Source organism: Corvus kubaryi, unplaced genomic scaffold (assembly GCF_017639235.1).
Source record: "Corvus kubaryi isolate FWS band 111438036 unplaced genomic scaffold, C.kubaryi_AGA036_p1.0 76, whole genome shotgun sequence".
NCBI lineage: Eukaryota > Metazoa > Chordata > Aves > Passeriformes > Corvidae > Corvus > Corvus kubaryi.
In genome coordinates, this window is record NW_024582063.1 from 9,369,587 (window position 1) to 9,381,023 (window position 11,437).

The following is an 11,437-nucleotide window of genomic DNA, read 5'->3' on the forward strand; positions in this document are numbered from 1 at the left end:
GGCGGCGCAGCCAATGGGCGGGCGGCGCGCGCGGGCGGTGCGGCCAATGGGCGGGCGGGGTGGTGCGTTTGAACGGCGCGGCGCGAGCGCAGCGGCTTGCGCGGCCCGGCGGGGTGCGTGCGTGCGCTGCCCGCCATGCCCGGCCGCCCCGACGACTACGAGGTGCTGCTCACCATCGGCGCCGGCTCCTACGGGAAGTGCCGCAAGGTGCGCCGCAAGGCCGACGGCAAGGTGAGGAGGAGCAGGCGGCCGCGGGAGCAGCGCAGCTTTGCCGCTGCCGTGCGTCCCTGCCCGGTGCTGGCGGCTCTCCGCGACACGCGAGCGAGCGGCTCTGGCAGCCCCTCTTCCCCCTGCGCGGCCCTGGTCGCCGTCCCAGTCACTCCCCAGGGTGTTTCTGCCTCCGCAGATCTTAGTATGGAAGGAGCTGGACTATGGCGCGATGACGGAGTCGGAGAAGCAGATGCTCGTGTCGGAGGTGAACTTGCTGAGGGAGCTGCGGCACCCGAACATCGTGCGCTACTACGATCGCATCATCGACAGGAGCAGCACCACCCTGTACATCGTCATGGAGTACTGCGATGGGGGAGACCTGGCCAGCCTGATCGCCAAGCGCGCGAAAGAAAGGCACGTGAAATGTGTTTGTGGCACGCTCGGAATATCTTGCACGAGTCTTGGGCAGTCCAGAGAGAAGGGAAACTTATTTTGTAACTCCTGAGCAGTTTCGGGATTAGCCCTTTGGACCCTACAACTCTTCTCAAATGCGAAAGGTTTTGTACAAAGTTACAACAGCGATGGGAATTGTGCTATTGAATGCATCACCGGGCTGGATGTTGGTGCTGAGGTAGTAAAAAACCCCAGAGCTCTCCTGTGAGGGAGAAGCCGTTGAGAGGTTTCTGGCTATGAATGGGGTTGAGAACATGAACCAGGAGGTCACAGCTCTTGTAGACAGGCAGCTTGCTCTCTGGGTTCTGGCCTTCCCCATGAGAAAAACTACTGGGCCCCTGTGTTCTATTGGGACACCAAAATATGTGGAAGGGAGGAGTGATTTTGAACACAATGTGAAAAGCTACTTATATAAAGCTTTATATAAAGCTTGGGGAGACATCAAGTTGATAAGGCTTCACCTTGGTCTAACCTTAGCATCCTATGTAAGCATAGTATCAGTTTTCACATTCTTAGGTCAAACAAGTACATGATACCACCTCTTTTACTTTGGGACAACAGTCTAAAACAGTTCTGCAGCTGCCCCCCAGCATCAGTGTTTTCGTTTAAGGAAGTTTGTATTAAAAAATCAGCCCTGTTTTGGCTGTTATTGTATGTTGCTCATTATTAACAGGTGACAACATACTGTTATCTTAAGTGATCAAAGGGGCAGATCTCATCGTACAAGCATCAAATTGATATTTGTGTTGTAAGTAGTGAAAATGCTGTGTGTTTGTTAGATGGTTTGGGGAAGGAAGGAAATACTGCAGGGTTTCTGTAATAAAAGTCTAAATGTCTTCTAACATGTTTGCAGTGAATTTTCTTAAAAAAATCAGTTTTAAAGGAGAATGCATAGATGCCTGTTGCTGATAGTGGCTATTTCAGTGGCATTTTATGATAGTAGTATTAAAAGAGTTATGGAACTAAGACTGGCAGTGACTAATCAAACTGATGTGTGCTCAGAAAACCCATTAAACAATGTGTTCATTTTTCAGGCATTTCTTGGAAGAAAGCTTTGTTCTCCGAGTGTTGACTCAATTAACATTGGCCTTGAAGGAGTGTCACAGACGGAGCGACGGTGGAGTCACTGTGCACCGTGACCTGAAACCAGCAAATGTCTTTCTAGATAGCAAACAGAATGTGAAACTTGGAGATTTTGGACTGGCTAGGATATTGCACCATGACACCAGCTTTGCCAGAACATTTGTTGGAACTCCGTATTACATGTCCCCAGTAAGACCTCCCCTCTATACATGATCTTTCATTTTGCCCCTCCAAGGTGTGCTGTGTTGGTCTCAGAGTCCATGATTGTTTGGGAGATTTTAATCTTAAATTATTGAGATTGGTCTTAAATGCAGGTGACTTTTTTTTATAGACTATGTATGTTCTGGAGACAAGGTTATTTTCATCTCCTTTCCTCCCCACACAATCAGTTTCCTTCTAATTAAAGTTGCTCTTCACTGTATAAGTTCTGTTATATTCTTGGGACATTAGAGTTGTTGGAGTATATTGTTCCTGTAAAAGAACAGGGAAGTTAGGGGGCTTTTATGTTTCATAGAGTTAAGGTAAAGAGCTTATTAAATTACCTCCTGATGACAGGATTTTAATTTGTAGTGGAAATGAGAAGGAATGACTTATTTCCCTGACACAGGGGATTTTGTGTGGAAAAGATTAATGTTGACTGAAATAGAGTTGCATCAGTTGAAGATTGGTGCAACACTTCAGTCTTCTACAGTGTAGTACTGCCACAAATTGTTAAAATCCTTCTAGTAAGACTAGATATGAATATTAATTAGGATGGAATATTAGCAGTAACTCCAGTATATAATGGTTTATTTCAGGTTGAATAGTAGCTGATTATCCTGCAATAGTGGAACCATGTCTTCATTAATAAACCTAAGATTGTTCTCTTTCTTTAGGAACAAATGAACTACATGTCATACAATGAAAAATCTGATATCTGGTCTCTGGGATGTCTTGTGTATGAATTATGTGCTCTCTCGTAAGTATGGTAGTGTGATAACAAATGTGGAAACATAACTGCTAATGTAGGTGTGATTATATTTTGTATAGATGAAAGCTTAAAGGTTTCAGAGACTAGTCCTAGATTTTTATTTCTGTGTTGGGCTTGACATGAGGTAGTCAAAACAAACCTTGATTGCAGGGTTTTTTCATAGTCTGATGCTTTTGTTTTCTGAAAATAAGTCCTGTAAAACTAGTGAAAGAATCCAAGAAAAATTTTCTTCTTCAGGCCTCCATTTACAGCTTACAACCAAAAGGAGCTGGCAGAAAAGATAAGGGAAGGGAGGTTCAGGCGAATACCGTATCGTTACTCAGACGAGCTGAACGACCTTCTCAGGGAGATGCTGAATGTAAAGGTAAGAATCAATTACTATTGTTTCCACCTATAATTTGGGCTAGAACTGAAATACTGGTTTTTCTTCTCACTTATGAAACAAACCAACCTGAAGTAGTGGTTATCACCTTGTCACTGGCAGTGTCACTTGTAGGGGAAGGAGGGAGGAGTTGTGCTCTGAGTCCATCAAACAGAGGCAGCAGCAGCTCAAGTGTCCTGCCAGGGTCACAGGATGCCAAAAGGCTGCCTCAGTATTGGCTTACACGGGATTTCCTTACAGCATGCTTATTGAGGTCTTATAATTTCAGGGTTAAAATGGTTCCAGTGTGTTTGGAAGTTGGAAGGGGCTGTTTTGTCTTCATTTTGGGGTTTGCTTTATATGGATAATGTATAGCTTGTTCCCCGCTGCTAGTGTGGGGGTGTTGAGAAGAACATGGCATGGGACAACAAAGCTGTATCAAGCACCCAAGCCTCCAGCAGGTATGGATTGTTCAGCAGATTGTTAGCTGAGGAATCTGCTGACAGCTGCCTCTGCACGCTCACCCACCCCCTTCTGACTCTGCAAGGAGAGGGTGCCTGGGCTGGGAGACACAGACTCGCAGCTCTGGATCTGAAGGCTGGTAGCAGCCTCCTCCCTTGGCTTTTATCATCTATTTGTGCTACTCCTTCCTAAGTTGTTTTCTCCAATTTGTCCTTCACTTTGTAGTACCTCAGCTGGTCTTGCTTGGGAGTCTCTGGCCTTAATGTTTCTTCTTACAGATGGAACATGTTGGTAATGTCTTTCCTTTAGGATTACTGCCGACCTTCTGTTGAAGATATTCTGAAGCACCCCTTGATAGAAGACTTGGTGGAAGAAGAACAAAAACAGAATTATGATAGAAGAGGCTTGAGACCATGGGAGCCAGAAAGGCTGCAACACTCAGATGCTGCAGTGAATGAGCTGAAATGGAAGGAGCAACAATTACAGGAGCGAGAGAAAGCCATTAAAGAGAGAGAACAACGTCTGGAGCGTATGATATTCCATTTTGGGATGGGGGTGGCACTGGGATTCTGATTCAGTTGGAAGAAGAAAAAGTAGACAGTTTTCAAAACCCTCATTTTAATGCAGTAGGATACTGTAGTCCTGCATGCACCACTAGAATTTTGCCTAAAGACCAAACCAAGAATGCTCAGGGCTTTACTCTGCTATACTAGCTTCTGTTTTAAATTACTAAGATATAATTAGCAGTTTAGATATGGAAGTCTGGTTTGTGAAGATTATTAAACATGAGTGGCAGTTAGGAAAGCATACAGAAAAGTAGGGTCTGCACTGTGCAGTCTAGGTTGCTTTTTACCTGCTGTGTAAGTAAATATTGCCTATACTAACATGTAACCTAAGGTGAGCTTGATGCTGGGGGGGGAAAAAAAAAATTTGAGTAAACTGTCAACTGCTTTTATAAAAGCTGCACCCCACAGGTTAGCTTACCTGTGAGACTATAGATGGCTGGTCCTCAGGTGTTGGCATTTCCTGCCTACATAAGATACCTCTTTGCATATGCAGTAGGCTCTGCAATAGTTTTAAACCATTTGTATTATTTTTTTTCTGAGCCTGAATAACAGCTGCTACTGTTGTAAGCAGGGTGTTTAGTCATAGCTGAGCTATAGTATCTGGTATATAAACAATTAAATCTGGTGTCAATCATGTGTGCCACGAGTTAATGTGTAGAATAGAAAGTTGCTATCTCATCTCTGTTGCAGACATGTCAGAGTTTTTGGAACAGAAGCATGCCTGGCATTTCAGAGTACTTGTCAATGCTTTATTAGTGCATTGATAAAGTTGTATCTATGCAGCAGTTATCTTTGCTTAGAGCCATAGAATCAGAAATGTTGGTGCATCTCACTGGCTATTACTGCTCTTTCCCTGTAAGAAAAGCCCACCATGCAGAGTCACTCTAACAGTTACATGTTCACACTGCATACTACCATATTTCTACTTCCAGAGAAAGAACGGGAACTCTGTGTTCGGGAGAGACTGGCAGAGGACAAACTTGCTAGGTACCTTACTAACCTATAATAGTCTATATTAGAAACTCTACAGTCTTGTAACAAAAAGCTTAAACTTCTCTTCCCAAACCAGAGCTGAAAACCTGCTGAAGAGGTGCAATCTCCACAAGCAGCAGCGGGAGGTAACCTATGCGGAAGGTCCAGGTATGCAAATACGCAAGAAGGCGCTTGCTCAGGCCATTGTAGGCTGGTGTGACCGGAAGAAAGCCCCTGGTGCTCAACGTGCTCGGCACAGCCCCCTTGGGGCAATGCAAAGCCCAGCTATGGCTGCACGGTTGGGAAGAGACTTTTGATTTTCTGCTTTGCAGAAGGACTTAATGAGTGATGCTCAGCATAAGTCTGAGTTAGCACTGTTTGCACTGCAGTCTTGTGCTGTCTGGGAAATTAGGTTCTTGTGGTGAGCTAAGGGAAGTGCCTGCTTGTAACCCAAACCTTTCTCAGAGCTGCACTTATTTTATGTATGGATGTCTTTTTATGGACCTTTGATTTAGTTAATTTTAATAAAATTGCACACTTCTAATAAATTCAGCTTTCATTAAACTTGCAAAAGCTTCAACATGGGAAATATTATTTGTTGCAAGTGACGCAGGTGTGCCTGGTGCATTGTATAAACTATGAAGAATACACACTGCTATTATAGAAAGAAAAACTCAGATTTGAAAATGTGCTAAAAGACTTCCTGACTGCCTCTAGTCCAATCTGTTTTACAGTAGTATTTGATACTCACTTGGTTGTTCAATCCTTGCTATCATAAGGGGCAGTATCATCTGTTTATTGCTGCCATCTTTTATTATTAAAAATAATATTCAAGTATCTAAATGCCTTTTTAGATAGTGGTAGGAATAGTGAAGGGCTGGGTCAGAAGTAGCACTCTAGAACAAAGACATGTGAACACTCTTTAACATGCAGTAACACTCTCTTCATTTAGTTTTGGTCTGATAAAGCAAGATAAGCATGTCACTGCCTCCAAAGCAAATAAAACTGAAGCAGCCTTGTTTTTTTTTTTCAAGAAGTGCCTATCACAGCAGGAAAGGACACAAGTAAAATGCCCCTAGAAAGTGAGTGCTCCTTGAGCAGTCTCTAACATTTGTCAGCTTTGAGAATTCCACCCGTCTCTCAACATCTTGTCTGACTTCAGCACATTAAAGAATTTGAGAACAAACTTGCTTTTGGCTTTCTGATGTTGCATCTAAAACTGGATGACTGAATGCAAATGAGCTTCTGCTCTTGCTTCTGTTCTCTTCTGCATTTCCCACCCCTTTACATGATATTGTGACCTTACCAGGTATATTAGTTTTTGAGGATAGGCAAAACCAGTTTGGGTGGTTAATACCTCAAGATAGATAATTCAGAAAAGTGAACATAGTTATTACAAAACTGTCCAAACCTTGCAATAGCTGTACAGCATGTGATTTGCTGCTCTTGCATTTCAGTCCAGTGTGCTCTTGTTCCAGTGTTTCTAAAATTATGCCTATTCTCATATAAACAGACCAAGTGTTTCTCCAATCTTGGTACCACCATTGCTTGCTTGTGCTTTCATTTGCTTAAATATGGCTATATTTTTCACAACTGGATTGCATCTCACACATCTCTTAGATCCCTAAGTTCTCCTAGAAGTCCATTGAGGGGTTCACTTGACAGTAAAATGGAATACCAAAAATCCTGGTTTTTAAGACAGGGTCCTGGATGCTACCCTATTTTTGCAGGGCTTTTCTGATTCTTAGTGAGCCATTTAATGTTAAAACAGATCTGACTTAGAGTAATGAAGCTAGAAAGTGCTGAAATATTTGCTGGCTTTTTAAATTCCTTCTTGCTCTTTAGTGCTTATATCATTCTTGCTGTAGCTTCATCAATTGCCAATTAAGGCTTCAGTGTTAAACTTAGAATAGTTAGACCTTTGATTAAATAAAAATCACACCTTAAGTTGGGCCTGGTGAAGTTGGCTCTTATGAGAGGCAACTCAGCTGTTATAATAGCTTTTGATGGTAGTTTTTGTACTGTTGAGTCATTAACTGCCTTTTGATAGTGGCATGCTGTAGGATACACTATGAAAATTCCTGTTCTGGAGGCTGCAGTGGAAGTAACTTGCTAATTTTTAATGCATGTGAACTCATTACTCATCAAGTCAGAGCCTAATTTGTACCCCAGTGACTTAATACAATGATAGAGTTGAAACAATGCGGGTAATGTACAAAGACCACTGGACAGGTTGAGTCTGCCCCTGCTGTGAAGAAAAGACAAGGTTTTTTCAGTAGCTGAAAAAAATTTAAAAGCTGAAAATTCTTTAGGAATTTTCTAATGTCTAATTCTTTCAATTTTCTTTTGGAACGGGCTTATGTTCCTGTTTATTTAATTTCTGTCCTTCAAAAGAAGCATCATGTCTTCTCTTCTTAATCAACTAATATTTCGTTTGGTATTGGGAGGTGCACCCTAAAAACTGCTATGGCATATATCCTTTTACCACCATCATTTAAAAGGCTTGCTTTCAATTTTTTTTTCTCAAAACAGAGAAAAGAGTTGTTGCTATTAATGGAGATGCATTTAATTAGATCACTTAAAGCCATAGGTAGATGACAAAATGGGCACCAGGGTTAAAAGCAATAAATGCTGGAAGATGCACTAATGCAGTACTTTTTGATTTCTTAAGATAATGCACTCCTGCTTCCCCTTTCTACAACCAAGAAGAACTCACTCTTTGATGGAAGTGAAGAGAAAGCTGTGCCTCCTCATAATATGGAAAACTATTTCCTTTCCAAAGGGAAAAGCTCTGATCTCAAAAGGCGTCTATATGCTGCAAATCTACGGGCTCAAGCACTGTCTGAACTGGAAAAAAACTATCAACTGAAGAGCAGACAAATCTTGGGCATGCGTTGAAACTGTAACAGATGTATTTATCTTTGAAAAGAAGATTAAATGTATAGGCAGATACTTGTGCCTCCCTCTCTTAAGCTAGAACCTACTGAAAAAGTATTTTAACAGTTGTTGTACAAACTCTTAGTTTATGACAGGTAGTTTATGATAAATGCATAAGATGCTATATGATGAAAATAGGTACTTTTGATACCAAATAAAACAAACTGGATTAATTGTATTATTAAAGAAAGGTATTTTGGTCATCCTGTTTACCATACTTTTCTGACAATATAAAGAATGAATATATATAAATGATTTGTTTAAAATCTGATGTGAAAAACTTTTCAGGTGAAAAATGTACAGATTCACAGTCTGTAGGTTAAAATGATGCTGTATGTAATGCACAGTTGTTGATAAAGGAAGTATTGATATTCTGTATATGTGGGAAAACAGTGCCTTCTTTTCTGCACTTGTAAATATTTTTTAACAAAAGAGCACAAAGATTTTATGCTGTCTCTTCCTACTAAGTAAGTGACCTATCAAAGCAGGTTACTTTTAATGTTATGTTTTGACTAATGAGTGGGGTGGGTCAGAATAACATAATTTATGAGTTTATGTTCTTTTCTGCCTGAGCAGCTGAATGCCTTGTCCACCAGCTCCTGCAAGGCCTGTGTCAGGGCATGGCATTTGAAATAACACCTTTTACTTGCCTTGAAACTTATAAACTGATCCCCTGAGACTGCTGTCCAGGATGGGACGCCATCCAGGGTATTAGCATCTGTGTTTTGGGGCGGGGCAGTTGTCCTTTAAATAGTAAATCCTTCTTTTCTTGAAGCTTAGGAGGTATCTCCATCTAAACCTTAACAATGCTCTGCTGGTGTAGGAGTTGCTCACTTAAGGTGGTGTAAGTTTCATGCACTAACTCAGACTCATAAATTTTAAAATATCCTTTGAAACTAATGTCTGGCATATGATTTACATATTTTTTTTCCTCTCTGGATTGAAATGCCATAAAACATACATTCTTAGAAAACAGCTTGTTTTCAAAACGTTTCCTTTGGGCTATGAATGTTATCTGAGGAGGAATTCTAGATGGTTTTTACTTCATAGGAGAGAATCTTGTTTGAAACATCAATTTAATTTGACAAACTAGATCATCTTAAGGGTCCCTTCCAACCCAAACCATTCCATGATTTGCTGATAGAGAAGTACTTGTGTAACCCAACAACATAACCCAATCTTGCAGATTCTTAACCACCCAGTAGAACTTAACATTTGCTTGCAGAGTGGTTGCTGTTTTCACCACAACCTTTGCTTAAAAGAATTAGACATGACTATTTAGTTTGCTAATGTAAAACCACCAGCATTCTAGTGGTTATTCCCCAGCACTAGGTGTGGTGGGAATGTCTGGCAGGTGTATACACAGCCAGAGTAGCTGTGCCACATGGGTCAGTGCAGCTTTCCTCTGCATTCTTTCGTATTTCTGAAGCTTCTCATTTATGTGGAGGGTGAATCCCTGCTTTGTCACCACATCTGTGCACTTAGATTTTTCTGTTCTGTGCCTCAGTCAGAAGACCTGCAATGGAGTTCTGGCCTTCATGTGGATCTTTATGGTTTAACCCATAAAACATTAAAGGGTAGTACAGTCTGAAAAATATGTAGGATGCAAGAATGTTTTGCCATCTGTAAAATGCAGGTATCAGTGAAAGGAGGAAAACAAGCAGCCAAGAAAATAAATTAATACTGATTCATGAAAGACTGTATTTCCAGAATCTCAGAATGGTTTGGGTTGGAAGGCACCTTATGGATCATCTGGTTCCAACCCCTCTGCCATGGGCAGGGACACTTTTCACTAGACCAGGTTGCTCAGAGCTCCATCCAACCTGGCCTGGAACGCTGCCAGCCACCATCCAGGAAACATCCATAAATTCTCTGGGCAACCTGTCCCAGCGCCTCACCACCATCACAGCAAAGAATTTCTTCCTATAATCTAATCTAAACCTATTCTCCTTCAGTTAAAAGCCATTCCCCATTGTCACGACATGCTCTTGCAAAAAGACTGTCATCTTTCTTGTAGGCTCCCCCCAGGTACAGGAAGGCCACAATTAGGGCAACCTGAAGCCTTCTCCAGGCTGAGCAATCCCAATTCTCTTAACCTTTCCTCATAGGAGAGGTGCTCCATCCCTCTAATCATCTTGTGAAAGGGCTAGTGTTTACAAATGCTTTGCTTTTAACACGACCAAGGTAAGAAAATAGCTTGAGAGTATTTTTTTCCCTTGGAATACACATTTCTGCAATTTAAAAGTAAAATGCCTTGAGAGCATGGTCTGCGGCTTTCTTCTCCCTTGAATTCCCTAGTAACCTCAAGATGGCACTGTTGCCTTGTCATTTATAAGAACTTCCTCTATCATACATTCATCCGAAATATAATATCTTATTTACATTTATTTTTACCTGTTTTGTTCTAAGCACGTTGCTGCAAGATGCTGACTTGCTTTGGCTACGGATGCTGGTGCAATTAATTATAATTATCTCCGATTTGCCATTTTGCATCTTTCATGCATGCATTATAAAAATAGCTGAATCAAAGTCCTAGTTAACAGCTACACTGTTACGAATCCGAAATGCTACAGAGAGTGCAAACTGCATCAATCACAATGGCAGTAGTAAATGAGAACAGCTTAGGTTACAACTGTAGCATTAAGCTGTTTAACTGCATTATTTACAGTGTCTTCTTGAAGTATTATCACTCTAATATGATAAATGCAGTGTTTCCTAAGGTTTTTGAAATAAGAACTTCCTACCAGTACGTGTCAAACATAGTGAAAGGCATCCTGGAGATGGGCTTCGTTCTCTCTCAGGATTTTTGCTCTGGAATCCTAAAATTCACATTTTTCTACAAGGGTGTAATTGTTTTTCCAATAGAACGTGTGTAGCATTAGAATCACACTCAGGATGCAATTTTCAAATATATTCAGGAAAGAGAGCATTCACAAATAGAACATTTATGGGAATGGTGACTGCTTATGGAGTGCTTGCAAAACATTGCCATCATGCTGATGGATATACTTATTTCTTAAAAGGCAAGGTAAGTGTGTACATATGGATATGGTACAGCTTAAGCCTTACAGGATGGTAATAACAGTGTACACTGTGGAATGTTGTGAGAGAAATTAATGTTTAATACAGATGCCAGGAATTTTAATAATATGATTAGTTGCGAGCACCTCTGAAATTACAGAAGTTTTACATGCATAAGAACATCGAGGATAGCCTGGGGGGAAGCTGCATCATCTTTGAAAAACACAGACCAGTTTCCTGATTTTCAGCAGTCATGCCCTGTGCCCTCTGCAGCCAGCTGAACAGCACTTAAACAGTGTGAAAGTGCTGGCCAGCTGGGTGGATAAAAAGCTTAATAAAAATCAGACATAAATATAGAAGATTGTCAAGCTTCTTCATAAAAGTGAGAGATGCCACCTCTGA

The 11,437-nt window shown here is 41.2% G+C and overlaps 1 protein-coding gene across 2 annotated transcripts; it reads left to right on the top strand.

Annotated features, from left to right (window-relative positions):
• The first annotated feature begins 84 nt into the window (after positions 1-84).
• NEK2 (NIMA related kinase 2) lies at positions 85-8,392 on the top strand. Of its 2 annotated transcripts, XM_042051748.1 has the most exons (10): positions 85-231; positions 407-624; positions 1,698-1,935; positions 2,622-2,704; positions 2,954-3,080; positions 3,849-4,068; positions 5,038-5,092; positions 5,175-5,245; positions 6,112-6,159; positions 7,749-8,392. In XM_042051748.1, exons 1-10 carry the CDS (start codon positions 136-138, stop codon positions 7,973-7,975), a joined length of 1,383 nt encoding a protein of 460 aa, XP_041907682.1. In that variant the 5' UTR covers positions 85-135; the 3' UTR covers positions 7,976-8,392. The 2 variants fall into 2 exon arrangements, with proteins under 2 accessions (XP_041907682.1, XP_041907681.1); XM_042051747.1 differs by lacking the exon at positions 6,112-6,159.
• Positions 8,393-11,437: the final 3,045 nt, after the last annotated feature.